General features: G+C 43.5%; 1 protein-coding gene and 1 long non-coding RNA gene across 2 annotated transcripts; both read left to right on the top strand.

Moving 5' to 3' along the window:
- Window positions 1-305: 305 nt before the first annotated feature.
- AGTR2 (angiotensin II receptor type 2) lies at window positions 306-4,094 on the top strand. The gene is made up of 2 exons (XM_063170685.1): window positions 306-874; window positions 2,494-4,094. Exon 2 carries the CDS (start codon window positions 2,567-2,569, stop codon window positions 3,683-3,685), a length of 1,119 nt encoding a protein of 372 aa, XP_063026755.1. The 5' UTR covers window positions 306-874; window positions 2,494-2,566; the 3' UTR covers window positions 3,686-4,094.
- Window positions 4,095-9,827: 5,733 nt separating this feature from the next.
- Window positions 9,828-23,231, top strand: LOC134425930 (uncharacterized). The gene is made up of 4 exons (XR_010029806.1): window positions 9,828-11,364; window positions 11,677-11,777; window positions 21,094-21,221; window positions 23,155-23,231. It is a non-coding gene; the product is annotated as an uncharacterized LOC134425930 (long non-coding RNA).
- The last annotated feature ends 893 nt before the right edge of the window (window positions 23,232-24,124 follow it).

Genomic DNA, 24,124 nt, shown 5'->3' with positions numbered 1-24,124 from the left:
CCATGGAGAGGAGGCTGGGGCCAGGCCCAGCATGAGATGCAAGGAAGGAGCAGATGTACAAACTCTGTGTTGTGTGGAGTTGGCATGAGCTCGTTTTGGTCATGTCCTACCCCAGTGCAGCCTCAGAACCAAGCCTGCTCTCAGCCATGTCCTGCTGCCTGATTTGTCCTGATTTGTCCTGATTTGTCCTGCTGCCCTCCTCAGCCCCAGCAGCGTGCATGTCTTTGCCAGGAATAGGGCAGTGGCTTTCCCATTCTAACTGGGAGATGGGATCAGCCCCCTTACCCAGGCAGTGCTGGTGTGACTGCAGTGATGTTCCTGCACTTTCTGTCTCTCTGTGTTCCCATTATAGTCAATTCTGCCAGGACTAACAGCCTATTTCATCCCCAAATGTGTTAGCCAGTGCTAGGACTCCACGGACTGCACGGGAATCCCTCTGCCCTCAGAGATGCACAAATCCTTCCATGGAGGCTCCCACATCTTGTGTGTGCATGAGGAGGGCAGAAAGGGGCTGAAAGTGTGGGTGTATCCTCCTGGCACAAGAGATGAAGTAGAAAACCACAGGGATATTTGTGTGAATTTCCTTTTTCTTGCTTGCTTCATTTCCTTTCTTTTTCTCCTTTTTTTCTGGCTGTCTTGTTGCTCTCTCCTGATTTACTGCATGTGCTCACGTGGCCTTGGAAAGGGGGGTTCTCAAACTGTTTTGCTTCCAAAAGGAAAAGAAGCTGGCAGGCATTCATATTTCAGTTCTGGAGTTATGTAGTTTAAAGTCTCCCAGTGGAAAAGGGAAGATATGAGAGAGCAGATTGCTGGTGGCAATACTCACCAGAAGGAAAGGGGAAAAAAGGAGCACGGAATTCTGGAGGCTTGAGAGGTAGGTTTTCTATCTGCTGCTAGAACATAATTTCCATTGATTTGATTCCATTTGTGCTGGAATGTCTCGTGCCTGCAGTGAGAGGAGGAAGGAGCAGCTCAGAGCAAATCCTCAGGCACCACTTGTGCATGGCCAGAGGGGGGGAGTGGGTTTGTCAATGAAACCTTGTTCTCTGTAATGCAGTACAGATAATTATGGTGTGGTCCCTCTGCTAGGAGTCAGGGAGGAATGTAATGCTTTGTGATTAATTATGAGATTTTAGATTCTATATGTTAAAGTGAAGAGCTCGGGACATAAGGGTGAAATGGGACTCAAGACCCTCTCTGAATATCTGTGTTCCCAAACAAAAAAGCTTTCATTGGGTTTAGGATCCCTTTGAATACAGAACATGGGCTTATGATTGACTATTTGTGACCTTAAATACCAGCACTCTGCAGAAGTTCCCCTGCTGAATTTTCATCGTTGAGACAATATATATCAAATTAAATTTTTGTCAGCATATCCAAAGTAGTATATTGAGTATTTTGCATTGAGCAAATGATAAACGACTGTACGTTAAACTGTTGATACAGAAAAATATGTTTGAAATTATCAGTTGCCTTCTGTTAAATGACAGATCATTACCCAAATCTGTTGTCTTGGTGAAAAGTTCTGTTACTTTTAGGGTTCCTTGAGGATTCTTAAATGCCTGTCTGGTTCCACAAAAACTTACTAGAAAGAGGAAATTAGTTTTTAATTATGTAAAATAAAATACTTGGGTATGATATCTTCTTCATCGGCTTAGAAAGTCTTCAAGTTTGCAATATGTCCTGCTCAGGGTGCAGACACTGTTGAAATGCAACAAAGGCAGACCTGTCAATTAACTCTCTTATTTTAGCTGTTTTATAGCTACATTTTCCCCTGCTGAAATCCAGTTCTGATATTTCTAAATGAATGGCACATAGTACTGTTAAATTCAGTGCCTGCAAGGACTGAATTTATTGCTTGTGTCTACCTTGAAATGATCTCTTTTACTGTTCTGATTAAAGCTGTCATGAGGTAAGGACATGCAGATATGTGTCAGAAGGACAGTGACAGTGAATGACATTTTGCAAAGACCCTTCAGTGTCTTTGTGTCCAGCCCTGTGAACTCGGGGGGCGGGGGAGGGAGATGATAAAAATCACAGCTTGCTTTCCTAATAGTCCTTTTTAATGGCTGCTTTCACATCTGCTTTCACCTTTTAACTGCTCAGAGTGCTGGAAATAGCATGAGAAACTGGGAAAAGGATCATGAGGAGCTTCAGCATGGCCTTTGGGTCACAGAAGCTCCCAAAGTGTCTCCAGCTCCTGAGTCCATAATCTTTCTGCTCTGCTGGCCACAGAAAGCACCATCTGTAATCACAGATAAACCCCAGCTGCTCCCTTCTCTGCCAGGCTAATTAAAAAGTGCTGTGACGTCCCTAGGGCTAATTGTGTTCTGTCAGTGGGATGGAGGTAAGGAGTTCAGCAGGGCTGCCTGGTATTTCAGCACTCAGATTACTGATATAGCTTCAAATGGTTTTTATTTTATTGTGACTGTGTGATTTCAGAGCTAAGAGAGGTGCAGAGTGCATGTCTAACACATGGTTTCTGATCTGCAGGTGAGCAATGGGATAGGAAAGTGCTGCCAGCCCATGAATTTCCTGAAAAAACTCTCCTTCCACCAGCACCAACATGCAGAGCAATTACTCCCTGGTTGTCACCACCAGGGAAAGTCTCCAAGTCCTGTCTACAGCACTGACAAACTCATCAGCTGTGTCACACTCATCCCCTCCTTGCCCCCTTACCTCTTCAAATTATCAGTTTTCACTGATTCCAGCCCTCTTCTCTGCAGTTTTTGTTCTTGGCTTGGTTGGCAACAGCGTGGTGGTTGTGGTGCTCTGTCGTCACACTGGCCCCAAGACAGTTGCTAATATCTACATTTTCAACCTGGCCATGGCAGACCTGCTGTGCCTGGCCACCCTTCCCTTCTGGGCCACCTACTATGCTCAGGGATACAACTGGCTCTTCGGGTCTCTCATGTGCAAGATCTCCAGCTCTGTCCTGTGTCTGAATATGTTTGCAAGTATTTTTTTCATTACGTGCATGAGCGTGGACCGGTACCACGCCATTGTCCACCCTATTCACTCCCAGAGGAGAACTCCACAGCAAGCTTATTTTGTGACATTGGTGGTGTGGGGCCTCGCCTGCTTGTCCTCCCTCCCAACTTTTTATTTCCGAGACACTTACTATGTTGAAAGTTTGGAGGTCAATGCTTGCATTATGGCTTTTCCTTATGAGAACTATGCTCAATGGTCTGTGGCAACAGCCTTCCTGAAAAACACCCTGGGCTTCTTCATCCCCTTGGCAGTGATCACCACGTGCTACATCTCGATCAGGAGGCACTTGCTTAAAGCACAGCAGTTTGGGAAGAGCAGGCAGAAGAGGGACAAGGTCCTGAAGCTGGTGGCTGCTGTTGTCATTGCCTTCCTGATCTCCTGGCTGCCATTCCACGTTCTGACGTTTCTGAACGCGCTGGCTCACATGGAGGTCATTGCCAGCTGTGCGGTGGTGGGGCTCATCGACACTGCGCTGCCCTTCGGCATCTGCATGGCCTTTGCCAACAGCTGCACCAACCCCCTGCTCTACTGCTTCATTGGCAACCAGTTCCAGGAGAAGCTGCACCGCCTGTTCAAGAGGAGGGTGCACCAGCTCAGCAGCCACCGCGAGAGCTCCTCTGCCAGGAGGGGCAGCTGCTTCAGAGAGCCTGAAACCCCCGTGGGCAAAGAAGGGGAACCCGAGTCCTTCCTCTAGGCTCTGGGGTGATGTCAGTGCAGCTGGATGTCCCTGCAGTTGTGACATTCCTTTCTCCTCTTCCCTTTGTTTCGTGCCCATTCATTCACCAGCTGTTTGAAGGAGAACCTGGTTTTGTCATACACGGGGATTTATTCCTCCTTCCTTTTTGCAAGTTTCACACAGAGGGAAGGTTCTGACAAATAACTGTATTGATGGCACTATAAATATCAGCTTTTTGTATGGCTGGGATCAGGCAAATATTATGTGTAACACCAGAAGCCTAAATATACTGAAGGACCATTACACCATAGCTACAACTGCACAGGTGCTGAGTATTATACCCTAAACTGATTTTCTAAAAGAGATTCTCACTAGAGAATGTGTAAATAAAGCAGTGCAGATATTTCTGTACCTACCTGTAAGAAAATATTTTGACATTTATTTTGTATATTTTAATTTTTTTTAAATAAATGGCTAGAGATGTATGTAAAATGCATCAAATACACTTCCAGCTTGCTTCAGCCTGGAATCCTGAGAATCTGTGGAGATGTGGCTCTGCAGACTGCTGAAGGTAGGAGGGTATTCTTGTGGGAAAGTAAAACCAAAAAGTGCACATTTTTATACCTTTCTCATAGCAGGTAACATGTCCATAGGCCAGATGGTCCTTTCTTTGATTTAGTGTGGTCACTTGTGACAAAAATGCTGCAGGAAGTGAACATGCAGCGTCCCACTGTTATGTGAGCATGCTGCGCCCCATACACTGTCCAGCAGCCTTTGTAGCAAGTGCTTGTTGCATGTGTGGTCCTTTTGCATTTTAAATGTCAATTACTAATGTCAATTTGGAGTACTGCCTACAGAAATCCTGAGTGACTCTCAGAAGCAAAACCATGGTGTGAGTTTACTCTATTTAACTAAAAGAATGAATGAGAAAAAAAGTATTTGGGAAATACTGATTCTATTTTGATGTTTATTTGAAATTTTATTTTGCTGGAGAGGTACTGGTCTTCTTGGACCCTTTGATAGGCTCAGTCCAAAAGAGGGGTCTGTTATTGCACCTTTTACCATTGCCTGCAGGTTTCCCCCAGGGTGAGTGACCAAGGATCATTAGTTTCAGGGAATTGTCTCTGATATCAGAGTTACTCTTGAAGCTTGAATTCACAGTTTTGATCAGGGGTCAAGCCAACCTCCCTGGAAGTCCCAACTGGCTGGAAACATGGGAACCTGTGCAGGTTCACTCCTCTGGTAGGTAGGGGTAAGTTTCTTCACTGGATTTTACAAGAAATGTGAGAGTCTCAGAGTGATGTGAGATTAAAAGTCTGTGCAGAACTTGGCAGAACAGGGCCTGACCATAAGTAACCCCCTCTCCCTGTCCTCCTCTGGTGTTCTCTAGCGGGGTATGTGGCTGGAGAGATGCTTATCCCTGAAAGTGGCAGACCTACCCATGCAGCTCCCCTGGAATGTTTTTGTTGAAAATATTCCGAGGAGCTAATAGTGTCTGGGGCGTTGGGTATTTCTGGAAGGACAAACTGTTAATTGCTTAGCAATGAGGACAGCAAAGCAGTTGTGCTACAGCAAAACAAACCAGCACACTTAGAAAATCACCAGGTGCTCAAGGTAGCGAGTTCAGAGGGATAATGAGAGGTTGTGGAAGCTTTTTTACCTTTGCTGCAATACAGGTCAGTAAAGAGCACAAGTGGGACATTAATTGATGCCTTTGGAGTCTCAAATCAAAAGTTGACCTGCACCACCTGAGCTCCTGTTCTCCTCCTGAGAGGATAGGCTGCACATTCTCTGCAAGTCAGGTGGGACCTGCTAAAAACCAACAGTGTTTAACAAGGATTGTGCCTTTTCCTTGGTGTGCAGACTTATGCTGATAGGGAAATACTACAGCAATCTGAAATCCAGTTGCATTTACAGCTGTGAGAGGCTGGAGAAAATGAGAATAAAGCTTTCCCAAGGGGAGAACAGCAATGCAGCATCTCCCACTGTTGTGGGACAAACTCATGGTTGGCTGCTGGAGTGCAGGGATTGATAACCACTCACAGAGGCTGAGACAGCTGCACCCAGTGTCACTTTCCTACAAACAGGGGGGCAAAAAAAGAGTATTAAATGTGAGGTGAACTGAGAGGGAAGGAAAATTCATTCTTTCAAAATGCAGTTTCAAAAGAAGTCTACCCTGAAGGTCATATTCTGCAAGAGTGACAAACTTAGTGACCCTCAGTGTGACATTTTTGTTTGCTAGATCTGCCTTGTACCTCTAATAGGTCATGAATTTGAGCAGTGCGGTTAAACAAACATCCCAAAAATTCTGTCTCAAGAGGGGGGAAACAAGGGAGGTTCTGTATCAAGGGTTTTGCTTTATTTTTAGAGCAAACTGATTAATGTTGAGCTCTAAGAATTTCTTCCACCCTACTCGAGTTCTTATGAGATTTTTGAGGGGCTTTTAAAATAAAATGTGTGTGTGGGAGGGGTTTCAGAGTTTCCGCATATTGTGTTTATTTTTTTGTGATTTTCAGCAAAAGAATGAGGATGGAAATTTAAGCAGGTTTTTCCTTGCAATTTAGAAGCTTCTTTTTTCCTTTCAAGAGAAAATGTTGATCCTGTTTGAAAATTTTTCTGATGGTTGTGCAGGGTTGCAACTTCTGTCAGTCAGACCCCAATATTTGCAAGGTCCTTTGGGTGGTGCCTTAGGGTCTCCTAAAAAATGCAAGCCCGTCTCCAAAACAGGAGTCCTGCAGCTCCTTCCTGGGGTGTGCAAGCCTGGGGCCTGCTCAGGTCAGCCTGGCCATCCCACAGCACCCACCTGGACTTTGGGACACCAGAGCCACCCACACTTTTGGCAGGGACTTTGGGAGAGTGTGTGGTCACCCTGGGTTGTGCGCTCTGCAAGGGCAGAAAGATGAATTTGTGAGCAACCACTGGGTTTTGGCTCTGCTGTGGTGCAGCAGTGTCAGTGGAGAGGAGAGCCTGCTGTGGAAGGAGTGTTTTGTGATGGACCATATGGAAATTCTGATGGGTTTGGAGAGGGAAAAGTCCTGGGGCACTTCTGGACCTGTTAGATGGTCTTTACCCAAAGAGAGATGGAAGGCATGGTTTCCTACATGGGTCAGTCTGTCTCTGATGTATTTGCTCAGCAAAACCTCTTTGTGCCTTCCTTTTTTAGCTCTAGTTGATTGTTCAGACCACTTTGAGCATTTTGTGCGTGTCCCTGAGCTGACTTGACTACACAACTTCAATGTACTCAGCAGAGAAAGCCACTGGCTTTTTTATTAGGAGCTAGTGCTGGGTGGTGAGCTAAATGTTTTGTTTATGTAAGATATACAATAAGAAACATTTGGTACAGCATGTTCTCCCTGAGGACTCAACATGGCCTGAATCTTGTGCTGGCACCCACTCAGCACAAGAGTTCTGGCAGTTCCTGCCAGATCCTGAGCAGGAATATCATCTTGCCACTCTAGCTGACTGCCACAACTTGGCTTCCCTTCACACCTCCCCTTGTGCTGGCTAAAGGGTGAGGAGGTGCCAGGGAGCAAGGGAACTGCTCATGTTTCCCTGTGAAAATGAGGCCTTTTGGATATTCTGAGCGGTCCTGGCAGGAATGCAGGAAACCTGAAGCGTGGGGATTGAGGTGGTCTGGAAGCCTTTGCTCCAAGCTGGCAGCCTGGCTGATCCCATCTGAAATCTCCTTCTCATGGAAGAAAATGACTGCTGTTGTTGGGAAGGGCTGCTCCATTCCACAAGGTCCTGGGGTGTGCTTTGCTCACATCTGTCTGCTGCAGGATCCAGTGGGTGCAACAGAGAGGGGCTTGTTCCTGTGGCCCATTGTGGCCCTGTTCCTGTGGCCCATGGGCTCTGTCAGGAAGAGTTTGAGTCTCCCATGGCTTTGTCTTGTAAGATATCTGTCTACAGAAGGAGCCCAGGCTGCTGTCTTCAACATCCCATTTCCTCTGGTTTGGGTGCAGTGGTCATCCCATTACTGTGGCTGTGGCAGAGCATCCAGTGAGGCACCTGTGAGAGAGGAGGCTCCCTCCTGTTTGCCAGCTTTCATTAGAACCAAAATGGGAAGGAAAAAATAATAGTAAGAATGGGTAAAAATTGAGATTTGTTTATTGAAAACAGTCAGGCCCTGGAGTAGAGTGTCCCAGGATAGGGAGCAAGCCAACCTCTCTCATTGCCTCTTTCAAATATTTACTTTCCACTTCCTCTTCAGCTGAGGCAGAGCCTGGATTTGACACTGTAAGCTCTGGATAGAACTCAGTTAATCCTCAAAGCACTTCACAGGGGCAAAGCAGAGGGAAGTGGATGAGCGTCATGACATTAATTTCATGAGGGACATCTGAACTTGCCCCCTATCCCCTTCTGACAACCAGTAGCTCTTTGGAGTAAGCAAACATAAAATCACAAAGCTCTGCTTCATCCCTGTAAGACAAGCAGTTATGGGAAGCCAAGATCCAGTGTGATTTTTGGCTTCTACTTTTGTAAATTTAAATAAGAAAATCAGCAACTGCAATAGTGCAAATGGGACTTATCCAACACAGCTGTCAATTCTACATGACAGCTAAAATGGAACAGAGACAAGGCTGTGTCTAAAAATCACACTTTCCTTGAAACAGCCATAAGAAACCTTTCTAACTGGAAGGGAAATGGTAAAATCATTAAAAGAATTTAGACAGAGATGTAATGGATATATGAGATACAATTACTCTTGAAAGGTGTGTGGGAGAGCTTGTGTGCAATGGAATAAAAAGATGTCACGTTCATATAATGTATCCATGAGGAGACAGAACCAGCATTTAATTATTACTGTTTAAACTTGGGTTTTACTGTGTGTTCTGCATTCCCTGGTGATGCCTCTGCTCTGAATCTCTGCCCACACATATTGCAGTTCATTCATCGTGGAGGAATCACATGCACGTAGAGCTGTTTGCTGTGCTGCAGGCACGGCACTGAACTCTGAAGAACTTGTCTGTGCCTTAAACTTGTCCTTTGTGCCCTCAGCCATCCAGCCCCAGGCACTCTGGGATGCCCCACTGGCCAGGATGCAGTGCCATACCCAAAGCACAGCAAAAACACATCTGCAGGAGCAGCCAGGACAGCGTCCAAACATCAGCTCTTTCGCAATGGCAGGAAAGTGAACATGATGAATAGCGTGTGCTAGGCAGGCAGATGTGTCATGGCAGGGTGGAAAACATGTAGCAAGCACCCAGTCTCTGGAGAAAATGGAGCACTCCAAGAGGTGGTGTTTATGTGACATACAACTATTTAAGGCCTTCACTTGCAGGGGAGCATGGTGAGTTTTCTCAGTAGATGCTAAGCAGCATTACTTTGTGGTTTTTGACTTGCTCTGGTGAATGCTTTGAGGAGTTTTACACATAGTGAAATAGATCTTATGGTACTCATGTGCTCCATCTCACCCTGCAAACACCTCCACTAACCAAAGCCAGGTTCTTCCAAGGGAAGGACTCTGCAATTTTTCTCTCTGTACATATCTTTACTGTTGTGCTTATGAATCCCTTTTTATCATAAAGTGCTGAGTGGCCTTGTTTACTGTATTAGCTGTCTGCTGTTAGTAATGCTGCACAGCATTTGGGTGGTTGGGAGATTCTGAAAGGCTGTTAGATAAGTACAGTGTGCAGAATTTGTTCTTCAAAGTGATTGTGCCTCTTTGCAAGACAATTCCTCCAAGTGCATTTGGTGTGCAGTAAAAATGTTTGACAAAAGTCTGCTTAAGAATGTACTTCTAGACCAAGACAGACTTCATAATGTAATTGACATGTTTAATAGTGAAAAGATTAATTTTTCTTTTAAATCTGTGCTAATAGACTGCTATAGCTCAGTATATATGAGCTTTTACTATGGAAATTATACAACCCAAGGGAGTTGTTTTCAAGGACAAGTCTAAGAAAAAAGATTTTATAGTATGACACTAAATATGTTGTATTAACTGGGTAAAGCCCTGTGGACTTCACTGGCACTCAGCCTGGGATCTGACAGTCTTTCATCTGATTTTATGTTGATCTTCCTCCCCTTCAGGAATGCAGAGAGACTTTTCTTTCACCCACTGGAACACCAGGAAAAGAAATTACCAATAGGAGTTAGGAATGTTTATTCCTTCAGTTCTGAGTCACACATGAATCTGAACTATGACACAACAAGCTGCTTTTCTAGCTATTTTTATTCTGATGTTTGATACTTTGCAGGTAAGTTTAGGATGAATGAGGAACACAAACAGGTAATGAAAACAAAAGTTGTTAATGTTGGGCTACCCTGTAGCTAATTCAGCTGCAGTAGTACCCAGAGCAATCTTCATGCTGAAGGCAGGAGCAGATTTTATCCATACCCAAGTTGGGTGGGAAATGATGTACTTGTTGATTGCAAAGACAGCACTTGGGTTAAGCAAGACTCTTGTAAGGCATGCCATCAAAAAAAAAAATCCACCTTTTAAAAAATGTCAGAGATTCAGGTGGAATGAACAGGGTGGATTCAGCAGGAGGGTCTGTTGAAAGCCTCTGAATAATTACTGAGGAATGTTCACAGGTTCTCCTTGGGTGGCAGGGCAGGTGACAGCGCTGAGGACTTGTTGCAACACTGGTGACACCGTGAGCCGTTGGACGTGGTTGGAGACAGACAAAGAATTGAGAGGTTGATCCCAGAGCTGCCTCCTACTGTGGATCCTGTCATAAGTCTTTGATATGTTCATGATGCCACCTGTGCCTGTCCTACAATCTTTGTTGTGTTGTGTTCAGACCAGCTGAACCCATAATAAAGTAGGGCAATGCTGGCAGCTGGCACCTAAAGCTGTCACAGAGCATTTCCTTTGGCCTTGCTTCCGTTCTGTCTCAGACCAAATATTTAATGACAATAGGTAGAGAAAAATCTCTTCAACTTCACTGGGGTCTTAAACCCTTCCTGTTACTTGTTTAAGCAGCAAAATACTCCAAAGGAGCAGAGGAGTTGAGTCAGAGGCAGAGCAGCACAGCGGGGATAGATAGCCTCACGCTCCCCTTCACGTGGTGACCAAAAGAAGTCACTACTTTCCTTTTCATGGGGATGCCCACAGAATTCCCCAGAGAAGCAGCCTGGCATAAATCACCCTGTTGCTGGCTCACATTTACTGGCGCTACAGCTTGAGTCTTCATTCTTTGCCTAGCAAGAAGTGTTTACCTGCTCTGTAAACAAATTATCCCATTTCAACTGATGGAGGAAGTCACTGCTCAGCCACACCATGGCAAAACAGATTTTATTTCCTCATATGATCTCACCTAAGCACCCATACTGCTACAAGCATTTGTTTAGCACAAAGCTTATCCTGCAGAAGCACAGTGATTTTGCAATGAAGGGATTGTGCTTTTGGTGGTTGGGAAATTCTGAAAGGCAAATTAAGAACCCCTTTCCTGAGGCCATTTTGCCAGAGTGCTCTCTTGCTCTAGGCAATGCTCATTTCCTTGTTAGCCTCTTCAAGAAAGCTAAATGCTCCAATTAAACAATTATGTTGGTCTCTGCATTAGAAACCTCAATCACATCCCATGAGTCTCTTAAATGCCCTGTGATTTATCAGAGTTTTCTGCTTTTGCAGCCCCCTTGGCAGAAAGAGCACACACTGCTGGAGTGCAAGAGCTTTGTTCAGAGCAGGGGGGATGAAAATGTGCCTGCTATTTTGGATCTCACCTGGCAAAACCTAAGCTGAGTAGAAAAGTGTAATTATTTTATCTTCACATCCTCTTCCCCTCTGTATGCTCTTGCATCTATGAGTTGGATGAGGGCACGTTTTGTTTTGGGGGTTTATTTTCAGGAATAAAATACTATGTGTACCTCCTAGGAAGCTGTGTGGATAAAACATTGCTCAAGGTTTAGGCTGCAAGCCAAGTTACAGAGAATCAGTTCTATATTCTGAGCTATATTGAATGCATTCCAGTTAGGAAACAATTATCAGCTTTGGAATATTTGTTTTAAAATCCTTCTGAACAAAGTTCTTTAGATTTGCCTAATGTTTTTTACTTTTGGTTAAGTCATTAGGTGATATAATGATATATCAGACCTTCTCTGAAAGAAGAAAGAGGCCACCTAGTGCTGAATTACAGACTGCTGTAGAAGACTATCTGCTTGGAAGGTATGAAAACAACTTCAATGCAATAATAATACTTTTTGTGGAGGGTTTTTTTTTAAAAAAACCAAGATTGTTAGAAATTAAGAATCAGATCTCAACCATACTTTAAAAATTCAGAGTGTCTGTTTTACAGGTGGATCCACTGCTGGTCATAAAAAGTGAGTCAGCTCCTTTGTAGCCTTCAGGAAACAGTCCAACTGGTAATTAACCTGACCCATTTGTGAGCACCCCTCTGCCCCACAGAACTCTGTCCCAGCTGAGCAAGGTGTGCAGGGCAGTGAAAGAGACATTCATGAACCTTAACTGCTGGTGCCAGACCAGCTGCTGGGGCACCACAGAAAACCCCTGGGGTCTGCAGGGATCCCACTGGCACTGCAGGATCTCTGATTGCTTTATATTTATTCAGTGTTGAAAAAGGTACCCCCACAGTTTGTTATAAATCTGAATTATTTGCTGGTGTTGCTCTTCTTTCTGTATTGACATTTATGAGAGCATGGGGATATGTTTGGAGTAGGGTCTAAAGTGATGAAGTTTTGACCTGAAGTCTCTTTGTTGTCTTCTGGACATACCTGGCTTTTCATGCATCGTCTGCAGGAGGAAATGTTCTCCTAGGAGACTGTGCTTATCATACTTGAATAACTAAGGTAGATAGCATGAATAATCCCCCAAGGCACGTGTCAGGCATCTCTGTTAAATACTGGTATTGCATGCTCCGGTGTTCAATCAGAGCTCCAGGGTCACTCTTTGCTTTCAAAGATGAATCTACTGTACAGAGTTCAAGGTAAGAAGGTAAATCCCCATTTGTATCTGACATGAGGCATTACACAACATGAAACTATTTCCTTGAGAGGAGAAAAATCCCTTTTCCATTTCCTCTTGTGGCCCACAGTGTTGTCCAAAAAGATGGCTGAAACAAAGTTATTAAATTTTAGATTTGTGATGTTTTGGTGCTTAGTTTCACTCATTAGTCACTGAGAGCTGGAACCTTCTGTAAGTTTAGTACTTTCCAGATTAGGTCCTAAGTATATTCTTTGAAACATCCAGAAATGGAGGTGCCCACAAATCAATGTTTCTGTGCACTCATGCCTGTATGAGTTTATGCAAGCAGTATCATGAAAATACCTCTTCCCTACAAATATTCACTTTGCACATCAATGCTTTAGCAATTTCTGCAAGCAGAGGGGACAGTCCCATGATGGGACTGCACATGGCATCAGTGCCATGGAATTCCTGCAGGTCAGTTTAATTTGTTGTGTAGTATAATAAGAATGGGGTTCTGTTCTACAAGGCTTCTCACAAAAAAAAAAAAATTACATAGAAGTAAAGGGTAAGTCAGAAGATAAGGTAAGATTACATGTAAGATTGCATATTGATGAAATCAGCTTTGATCTGTGTTTGAGGCATTTTGCTGCAGGCACAAATTGTTGTGTACCAGATTAGATGGGGATAGCAGTATAATAGCAAAAATAGTAATGCTTTTTAAAAATTGCATAACTTCAGTGAAAAAACTATATTTAGAGGACTCATTGTGACAAAATCTACAAACATGGATATGATTTTATTCCTAAGTGAATTATTTATTATGTTTGGAAAGTGTGGTTGTTTCATGCAGCAATTCCAGCTCTTTTACATATTTCAGTAGAAGTTCTAACTCAGTCTGGCATTATGTGGGTAATAAATTCCAGAGCAAAATAGTTAGATTGCAGCAAATAAAAAACAAAGTTAGTCAAAAGTTAAAAGGGACAGAAGTCCTTGGAGCTGGGTTTTAATGCCTCCCAGTTATCTGGCCCATAACATCAAGGCTATCCTGGGTGTGCTCTTGGATACGTGTTCTGTTCTTGAAGAGGACAGTTCACATAGGCTAGTGGGAGCTTAAGGGTTTCACTGTGTCTGCCTAACATCTGAAATTCCAAGATTTTAAGATAAGAAGGATATTAATAATGTTTATAATTGACTGGTCTTATCTCCTGCACAGTCCTACTTCAGCCAGGTTGTGTTTTTTCCTAAAACAAAAAAAGAAATTCTATGGAAGTGCAAGACTGAGAGAGTACTATATGGCTGTTTTTTATAATTATTCTTTGTAGAAGTAGTCCACTGGTCTGCAGGGATCATGGGCAAGAGGTGCCAAACCACAGAGCTGTGTTTTCTATCAGACTGGGAAACCATGACGTTCATGGTAGAACGTGATTTGAACAGGCTGCAAACAAAAGGGCAGGTGACAAGATCTGCACACGCAAACTCACACTCTCTTAGGTCAGAAGGTGTCACAGGCACCACTGCTGATCCCTCCATGTCTACACAGCACTGCCTCCACCCATGAGCCACTGATACCAGTATCATTTACAAACCAGTTGGGTTGATCATGGAGAAGAAAAATATTCGTTACATGGAAGTCAATATACTTCAGGTAAACAAATAGTTTGTTTACCTGCTGATCTTTATCTGTCAGGAAATCTTGTTGGAGGTTTGTCAACTTGGAAGGGAGCAGCAGTCTTTATCTTTCTGTCCCCTTCCAAAACACAGTGCAGGAATAATGCACTACAATCAGAGTTTACAAATGGAGTGTTTGACACTGCATTGAGCAATGTCTCCTCTGGGGACCCTCTGGGCTGCAACTGAACACCGGTGTTCTCTTTCCTGTGGTCCTAATGATCCTAAGTAAGATTTTATGAGGCTGGAGTGGAGGGTGGTGGCAGCTTTGGTTGTTATTAGTTGCAGGTTGGCCAGTCCTTCTGGGCCCAGTATTTTGTATCAGGAGAGGTCAATTAGGTGGGAGGCAATGTTTTGTCCTCCGTTGAGGAAGATGGTCATGGATCCAAAAACAAATTTGCCATGTCTCTCTCTGGGACCTTTACAAAATCTGTTCTCTTTCCTATCTGAAGCAAAGTAATTACTTGAGTAAATAAATACCATGTGGCAGATTTATCAGCAGCTCTAATTTCTGCCTGCAGAATCCTCCAGTGTTTTCTGTCTTGTGCAACTGAGGAAACGTTCATAAACCCCTAAGATACAAGAACTGAAGGAATGCTCTGGAGCTTTTCTGATAAGCTTCAAAATTCCCTGGTACTAATGTCTTAACTTTCCAAAACTGAAGAAATAATACAGATAAAAATTGCACATGGAGGGAACGCACACAGACAAAAATGGCATGTTTCAGCCAAGTGGGAACATTCTTCTGTAAGATTCTGTTTTACACCATACTATCAGATTTTTTTTTTTTTTTGCCATTTGCAGCACAAAGCTAATATTGAGAAATCTAATTCTGCCCATTAGTATCATCCACTGCAATAACTCCTGAAGGAAGACAGAAGCAGCCAAATCTTCTTTGCATTCCCTTTTCTCCCTTTTGCTTTTGTGCAGCCTACCAAAGCTGCCAGGTCAGTGCTTCAGATCTGAACCTGTTTGTCCTTGTTGGTTCTACTCCTCTTTTTTTTAAGCTTACCTTTTCCGTTTGGCAAATCTCTGGCCATCTCTATTCATGCATCTTCCTGCTTGATTCACAGCAATCATAGAGCTTTAGTACTGCATTCCTCAGGCCTGAAGTTAGATTTTCTGCCTGATTTTACTTGTCTTTTGTCTCCTGTGGCATGGTTACTTTCTTTTTCCTGGCTTTTCTTGGTTTCTATAGAACTTTTACTTTTGTTTTCCTTCTGATAAAAACTATGTTTCACAGGGTGATTTTAACTTTCAATGCCATGAGTTGCATATGGTCAGACCTGACAGTTGGTTGTTTACAGTGAGTTTCTTCCAAATTTGTTAATCTTGTCCTCTTCCTTCCCTCAAACCCCACCACAGAGATGATGAGAGCAGCACTGGGATGGCACATGTACTTGTAACAGAGTATAATACAGGAGTCCTGCCTTGTACTTCTTCAAATAAAAAACACACCAACTCCTTCAGTTGTTGGACTTTGCCACTTTATTACAAACATCACCTCCTTCAGTTGCTGGACTTTGCCACTTGATTTACAAACATCACTTTCTTCAGTTGCTGGAATTTGCCATTTGATTTACAAAGTGGGGACCTGTGGCTTCTTCTTTTCCTTCAGCTTCTCCCTTTCCTTCAGCTCCTTCTTCCATTTCAGCTTCAGAAAATCCATTTTCTTGTGGCTGGAATGCTTGGTAATACCAGTAAAGCCCGTAAATCTTCTTTGAAAAGAAAGGGTGTGGTGGGATGCCAAGGCACCTCTGGCCTCCAGCATCAAACCCTCTTTCTCCAGCTTTTAACATCTAGAGAAAGGCCTTATAAAACAAAATATTTGCAGTTAGATTTTTCTTGCTTTTTAGAAAATACATTTCTTTACTGCACTGAGAAAAATCCAAGGAAAACACGAAATCAACCATCCAGTAGTTAAGCCTGTTTCTAAATTTGTCCCAGGCTCTGTACTGGAGAAGAAGAAACCTCCCCAGAGGATCTTTCTTTAGTTCATCCTAATTGTTTTTCTGTGCTTTGGTTTTATTCTTGATCACTGCCTGATGTAGGAAACAGAGTGGTGTTTGTCCAAGATTTTTGATGTAATAGCTTTCTACAGGTCAGTTGTTTTTTTTTTTTTTTTTTTAATAGCCTTCTAAACTTCTTCTGTGAGTCATAAAAAGCAACTATTTGAGTAGGTGTAACTGTGAATGTTCCTCTGGGTCTCTGCACAGACTGCACAGAAAACTACCCTCAAAAATTATGGCAGGAATAATCTGTGTAGTGCTTCCTAAAGAACTGGCCAGGTATTACTGCAGTGTAATCCTCTAAACTTTTTGCTGTGGGTCTTAATCCTCCAAACAGGTATTTCTCTAATTCTCAGTTATGTGCCTTGGGACACCACTCAACAAAGTCAGTGATGTTGTTTCCTCTTCTTTCTCCCACTAGGCAGCAGGTCAGAGGTTTTACTGCCGGTTTTTGGATGGGACAGGAACTTGCTGGGAGCACATGAGGGGTAGGGGCTGATGTTGTATTTACCTTTGAATGGAGGGAGGGAGAGGGGCTGCTCAGTATTTGTTTTTAATCTGGCAACCAAAACATTCCTCATTTCCTTCCAATTTCTTGGAAGCTTTCTCTCATAACACTCACAAAACTCTCCCTATTGAGCAACAGTTTTGTTCCTTCTCTGAAGCAGGACTGCCTTGGGAATGTCCAGCTGGAGCACAGAGTAACCACAAGGCAAGCAATTACAAACCAAACATCTGCCAGGGGCTGTTCCTGCTGGAGAGGGTGACCCTCTGCACCAGGCTGGGGCTTGGTGCTGAGCTGGCGGGTCTCCAGCACCACTTGAGAGCTGGTGTGGGGAAATCAGGCACCATTCTGGTCAGATTCCAGACCAGCCCCAGATGAGTGGGAACATTTCTTCCTAACTACATCCATGTAGGAGTCAAAGAAGCTCCCAGGGGTGTTCACCAGTTGGTCAGTTTGAGGGGAGAAGCCTTTGAGGGAAGGACTTTCCTACACAGGGGGAAAGTTGTCTGTGCTCTGCAGTGAGGAGATGCCCCTGCTTTGGCCCTCTGGGAACTCTCTGTGCCAAACTGAAACACTGGCACAGGACTCCAAATGCAGCATGAGTGGGTGGGCTCCAGCCTGGTGGAGGCAGGCTGTGGGGTTTTAACTTTCCTGAAATTCAGGGCCATGGGGGAAGCCTGACAGGGGGTGAATATAGTGGGATAGGGGCCTGGAAGAAGGAGGAATTCTCAGTCTTGCCCTTACTTTCTATTAGTGCAGGTACACCTGTATCCTTTGGTGAAGTCCTCCTCACTCCTCTCCACCCTTTCAGTGAGGTCAGTGGAGCTGAGGAATGTGCACATGAATTTTGGGAGGGAGAAAATCACCCCTCACCCACACACAGCCCTTAGAGCCTACACTGTCCTAAGACTTAATTGCACCCTGTGGTATGATACTTTAACAAAAGATTAAGGAGTTTCTTGTGTTATTGGTACTCCTCCCCAGTCTGCCTGTGTCTGCTATCAGCTTCTGAGAGGCTGCCTGAAGCTCAGCTTTGTTGTCATTCCCCTAGATTGTGTTCTTGGTGTTTTTAGCCCTGCTGGGATCCTCCAGCAGCCATCAGGGAACAGCAGCTGGTCAGGCTTTGCTTTCAGACAATGCTCTGCAAACACAGGCCAGCACCCCACTGCTGACTGGGATCTGCCCCCAAATCCCATGGCAGGCTGGCTGGTGGGTAAGGGAAGAAGGAAGGGGAAGGAGTTACAGATTTTGGTCATATGATGAACCTCTGCCTCTTTCTTCATTGCACTCAGCTCCTGGAGGGGATGTGGCAGCAAGGGCTCTGGGCTCTGCTTCTGCTGAGGCACATCAGCTGTCAGGACTGAGGAGCACACCTCTGTACACAGCTTTTTGAATAATCACTCTTTAATCCTTAAATTTTAATCCTTAAAATCTTTAGTCCTGTATTACACCTATTGATAACTCAAACGTGCGCCAGGTCTTGAGTTGCTCTGCACTACAAAGTTCTGTGCAAGGATAATCTTACATTAGATTTGTAGCTTAGTAGCTCTCCCAGTTCCCATATAGGAGGAAAAAGAAAGATGAAATTCCCGTCTTGAGCCACGTGTCTGCATTCCAGGCATATCCCAGCCTCCCACAGGCTCCCTGAGAGCTGTGGGGAGCAGGAGGATGGGAGTTGAGCAGCAGTGAGTCTGTGTCACACTCAGGATGGATGTTTGCAGTTTCCAGTTCCCTGTTGTGTCTGCCAAGCTACATGGTCTCTGATTTAAAATTTTAAGAATGTACTATGAGCCATGAGAAAGCGAAATGATGCCAGTAATTCCATCAATCTCACCTGCTTTTACAATGTAATAAAAAAATTGAAAATTTTTCTGACTAGAAGTTCTAAGAATTATTTTCTTTGGAATTGTTATGAAAAGCTGACCTTTTTTATTTACTACAATTATTTTTTTCTGATACATTTTACTTCTAAATGATCAAGATAAAGATAATTTATTTTACTAGATCAGGGCATTTCGTGACTTTTTCAGCAGTGTTAAACCCAAAATTGTTAATTCTATTGGATTGAAAGAAAGATTAACATTGAATTCTTTGAAGTCAAAACAAAATATTTCTGTAGAGAACAGATACAAATTTAATGTTGCCAAAAACCCTTGCACAACACTACCAAGTCACTGCTCTTTTGGAGAATTGCTCTGTGGGTGAATTTCCAGCTAGATCTAACAGCAATAGAAAGAATGAGACTAGTGGGCTTTTTTCATTATTCCTAAGACTCTGTGGCAAATAATTTTTATAGGAACTTAGAATTAGAGGCATCTAATGAGAAGTGCCACAGCTTTTCATAGCAATATGATAGAAACAAACATAAAGTTATGAAACAAATAGAACGTTCTGAGCATTTAGTTTGGCAACTGCCAATTATTTTTTGAGTAGTTTCTGATTTCATCCTTGAAAACTGCTGTGGGCATGGCATCTCTGAGGGCTGTCTGTGCACCTTACTGGAAGGGAAGAAGTTTGGTTTCTCCTCTGCAATTGCCTTGGATCCAGTCATGTGCCTGTAGGGCAAGGGAGATTGTTTTGGTATTCCCCGTGGGAAATGCTCAGACTGTCTTTTCCTGGAGGTGATGAAATCCTGATCCTGCAGTGTCAGTTCTGTTTGCTGCTTTCTGATGTGTGATTTTGTTTGCCTTTCCCTGGCCTTGAAACAATTTCTACTGAATCAAGTCAGGTTATTACTACAGTGGGGAAATACAATTCACAAGAGAATAAGTGGTTCTGACCTGGCAGTTATTTCCAGTCTTTTCTTTCTTCCTTTCCCAGAATCCCTCCCCTTGCTCACTCCCCAAACTTCACAATCTCTCTGTGATAGTCTGTGATAACCTTTAGAAATATTTCCTTGCCAAAAGCCAAACCAAATTCTCCCTACCAGTTATTATCAATGCAGCACTGTAAATAGTCAGCAGTGACCTTCAGTTTTGTTTAAGCTGCTTTCTGCTTAAAACTGGCTTCCTACAAAATTCATCATCAAATATAATTCCCTACCAGATTTCTAATCTATTTGACCAGTTCTGAGGAAGGAGATGGCATTTTACCTATGGCAGATTGAAATTCAGTCCTAAGATCTGGGTTGCGGTTCAGAGCTCTGACTTTGTCTGATGCCTCCACTTCAGAGCCTGACCTTGTCTCCTTGTTGTTCTTCAGGTAAACCAGCCTTTCCAAAACATTCCATCTCTTTAGAGAATGAGGAAGTTATAATGTTTCCTCTATGTGCAGTCCCCAGAAGAGTTTTGAAGTCCTGACAGCCATCCTAATGAATCTAGGTGGTTGTTGGAGTACTCTCAAGTTGAAAAGGGAGCATTGTACATAAGTAATCATAAATTCTGTTCTCAGTAAACATTGAAACATCAGTGGATTTATTTTTAGTGCATTAATTAATTCTGAAAATTATATAGATGATCTTTCAGATGATGTTCAAAGTACAGAAATACTGCTGTATTAATAATGAGTACAAAATGTCTTCACAATATACAAATCATGACACCATCTATGTGAAGAGCAAGTACTCAGTGGCAAAGTGCACTTCAGTCTGAGAGCTGGAGTGTGGGCAGAGGCCACTGTAATCTGCAAATAAAAGATCTCTGTGCATATAAGACCTAGGCAGAAGTGTGGATATTGCACCACAGGATGAAAGGCTTTTCATTAGTGTTTTGCACAATATGTAAGAGTTTTCACAAATTCTAAAAGCTTGCTTGAACAAATGGTTCATTGTCTAGAGTCAATGTCCACTCCCATTTCCTGCTTTAGGTTCCTGTGACTTCAGCCAAAGTGAAATATCATTCTGAAGTTTTACTAAATCTTTAGAATTTTCATCTGTCCAACATTTAATAGATTTTACAAATAATATGAAGCAGTAACTTTGTATTAGGACAAAATATTAAAATTGAAGTTACTAGGAGCAGATGGAGCCTTTACCCATGAAGTTGGTCATGATGCTCAAGGAGTTTTACCTGGCTAATTGGGCTGACCTCCATGTACTTTTTGTTACAGACAGGCACTTCTGTCTCAGAGGTTTCTGTATTGTGGTATTGGCCTCAAAGATTGTCTCAGTCAGAATGCCTCAGTCTTAAGAATCATATGGAATAAAATTTGGGAGGGTTATAATTAACAATGAAGGTAATGACTAACTAAGATTGACAGCAATGAAAGCTTCCTGATTAAGAGTCCTGTAGCAGCTTATACAAGACATTTATTTTTGTTTACATGTTCTCTCTACAGTGTGTTTGTGTGATGTCATAAGGTTTTTACAGTGCTTCAAAAAAACTATATTTGGATTGCCATTGCCATTTGAGTTCATGTAATGTTATCTCTCTTTCAGGCATGTACAGCACCAACAAAATCAGTATCACAAGCAGAAATGGAACTTTAAAAACCCAAGCAAACTCCTGCAGCTACATTTAGTAAGAGAAGATTGAAGTGCATGCTAACCTTGACCTGAATGCCAAGGTAATGGTGATGAAAGATGGTACAGGAATGGGTGCCCCTCCCAGAGAGGAGCTGACTGAACTCTGCCAGGCAGCCCTACAGCCCCTGTGTTCCTGCAGATCCCTGCAGCCCCTGTGTTCCTGTGGGGAATCTGCTCCTGCAGATCCCTACAGCCCCTGTGTTCCTGTGTGAATCTCCCCCTCCTGCCCACCCTTTCCAGCAGTACAAGCACCCAGGTGTTGTGGTGGGCAGGAGCAGCACAGGGGAAGAGCAGGATGGGGCAGTGATGCCTCAGGGAGGGAGCTGCTGTAGGAGAGGGCCCTGCGAGTACTTCCCACCAGGAATTACCAGTGTTGGTGGCTTATGAAAGAATGAGTGAACTTTGTGTTGCTCTGGCAAGGGAAGTGCAGCTTGTCTGTATCAATCCATGTGTATCTGTCACCTAACGTTGTTTTGGTTTTGATACTTTGGAAGATGATGATTCACATTCAATTCTTGCTTCTCTGTTAGTCATGGCCTGGTGGCTGCTTTCCTTCCAGGGATCCCTGCCACGGCCAGAAGCTCTGTGTGGTGTGAGCAGCATTTGTTACACACTCACAGGCTCTGTTTGCCACCCTGATATGGGTCAGGTTTACAGGGCAGTGTTTGGGACAATGCAGAAACACATGCATGGAAAGTTTTTATCTATGCAAATAAAGGGAGAGGGATGACTGCTTCATGGGCAAGATAACAAGGGTGTTTAATGCTGAATTTCCTCTAACAGGAGCCAGCTCCTCAGCACTCACAGGCAGCAGCTGCTGGGCACTCACTGCTAAAGCAGCCAAATCCAGGCACCTGTAAATGAAAAATCCCTGTGGTGTGTTTATTCCAAACCATGTGGCTTCCAAGATCCTTTGGCATGTTTGGATTTTAGGCATGTTATTTTTAATACAGAGCCTCTTTCTAGCATCAGTAGTTAAGCTAATGTTGTTACTTACAAAAACAAATACGTTTTAATTGTGGTAAATCCTAGGGACAGATCAGGTCATGGCAAGAGCAGTAAATGACGGAGAGACCAAAACAAAGCAGAAAATTGTTGAACTCTGCTGCTGGCACTTATGGAAGAACATTGCATGTCTTTAAGGCTGTGCTCTGTGGAAAGAGGAGGCTGCTGGAGGGAGCACAAGCTGTAGGACATAAATCCTTGTATTAAGCAATACAGGAACTTCCTCCTATCTGAAGAGGAGGAAATTGCAAGAAAGATATACCCAAGCAACAGGTGAAGTCCCACATTGCCTAAGTCAACAGAATCCTACCTTGTATATGTGTGGTTTCCATAAATGCACAGGATTTTCTAGGCTGATGAAAAGTTAGGGAATTTGATATTTCTTTGTCTTCAATCTTTAGAAAATACCAATTAGATGCTGTTTGAAAAAACAAAGTTGCTATTTCTTGCAGCTTTTTCAGCATGTTCCTGTTGACTCTGGACATTTAACTTCAGGCAGTTGGCAGAGAGACAGCTGTAGAAAAATAATCAAGTTGTTAATGACACTCATAATGTTGTCAAAGTTATATTTATTTGTGAGATTGTCTGCCTAGATTCTTCTGAGCAGAATCCAAAATGAGAATTTTGAGTCTTGCTTTCAGATTTGAAATGCTGATATGAGCTTCCAGTTACATAAAGTTGAATCTAAATCTCACCACTGTAATCTCTTTTGACCCATATTTAACCATGAGCTTTCTGCCCATTTTTGAAGAAAAGTTCAGCAAGCAGTGAATACAACTGAGCTACAGAGAACTAGCAGCAAGTTTGTACTGGAGTGCTAAATACACACAAAATGAGCTGTGAGGGACACTTCCACTTCCATATTTATTTCTACCTTATCCTTGCCCTGGTGAGGTTATGTCTCTGAACAGATGAAATTGTGACCTTCTGCAGTTGTAGTTGTTGTTATGACTCTGTTCTTTATTGCAGAAAGATGCCCCATGATGTCGTGCTCAGTATATAAAAAGGAAGGAAGTGGCGGACGGAAATGGCGGACGGAAATGGCGGAAGGAAGGAAGGAAGGAAGGAAGGAAGGAAGGAAGGAAGGAAGGAAGGAAGGAAGGAAGGAAGGAAGGAAGGAAGGAAGGAAGGAAGGAAGGAAGGAAGGAAGGAAGGAAGGAAGGAAGGAAGGAAGGAAGGAAGGAAGGAAGGAAGGAAGGACGGACGGACTTTGGAGTGACGGCATTTGTCTTCTCAGGTCATGGTTCTGTGTATTGGGGCCTTGCTTTCAGGGATGTGGCTGAACTCCTGCCTGCCCATGGAAAAAAGTGAATTAATTTCTTGTTTTGCTTTGCCTGTGTGCGTGGCTTTTGCTTTCCCTATTAAACTGTCTTTTTTCAACCTGTGATTTCCTACCTTTTACCCTTCCAGTTCTCTCCCCCATCCTGCTGGTGAGGGAATGACCTGGGTGGCCTGTGGTGCTTGGCTGCTGGCTGGAGTTAACCCACAGCACACCCAGAGCTACAGGGGAGGCTTAAGCAGACAAAACTGGAGAGCCAAGAGTTGCCTCTTGCGCCAAGGATGGGGAGAGAGCCAGCCCCCTGATCCCCAGTTGTGATTTTACTGGAAGTGGGAATTGCAGTAAATCCGTGCAGTTTGTAACAAAACACATTCCTCCTGATTGAGCTCCAGTGCTTCCGCTCCTTGTGGTGTCAGACTAAATCTTGTTTTCAGCTTTTTGTTTCAAAGGCTGGGCCAGCCCCATGCTGTTAGTGTGTTTCACAACTGACCTGGTCCCCAGACCTTTGTGAGGTGACAATGTTACCTACTTTCTTGAACTTTTCACTCTTTGGCCTGTACTCGGTGACTGCTGCAGGTGGAACAGGCACTAATCCATTTATGCCTCTTCCTGCTCCCAAGTCTGGGGGAGGAGAGGGTTTGATAAAGGCTTTCAGTAAAT

The sequence above is a fragment of the Melospiza melodia genome, chromosome 16, assembly GCF_035770615.1.
Source record: "Melospiza melodia melodia isolate bMelMel2 chromosome 16, bMelMel2.pri, whole genome shotgun sequence".
In the NCBI taxonomy this organism is placed as follows: Eukaryota; Metazoa; Chordata; class Aves; order Passeriformes; family Passerellidae; genus Melospiza; species Melospiza melodia.
The sequence above is the reverse complement of the archived record's forward strand: the minus strand, read 5'-3'. Positions and strand labels throughout refer to the sequence as shown.

Bases quoted from the DNA above. Each gene is read 5' to 3' on its own strand.
- AGTR2 (XM_063170685.1), top strand. From the start codon at position 2,567: ATGCAGAGCAATTACTCCCTGGTTGTCACCACCAGGGAAAGTCTCCAA.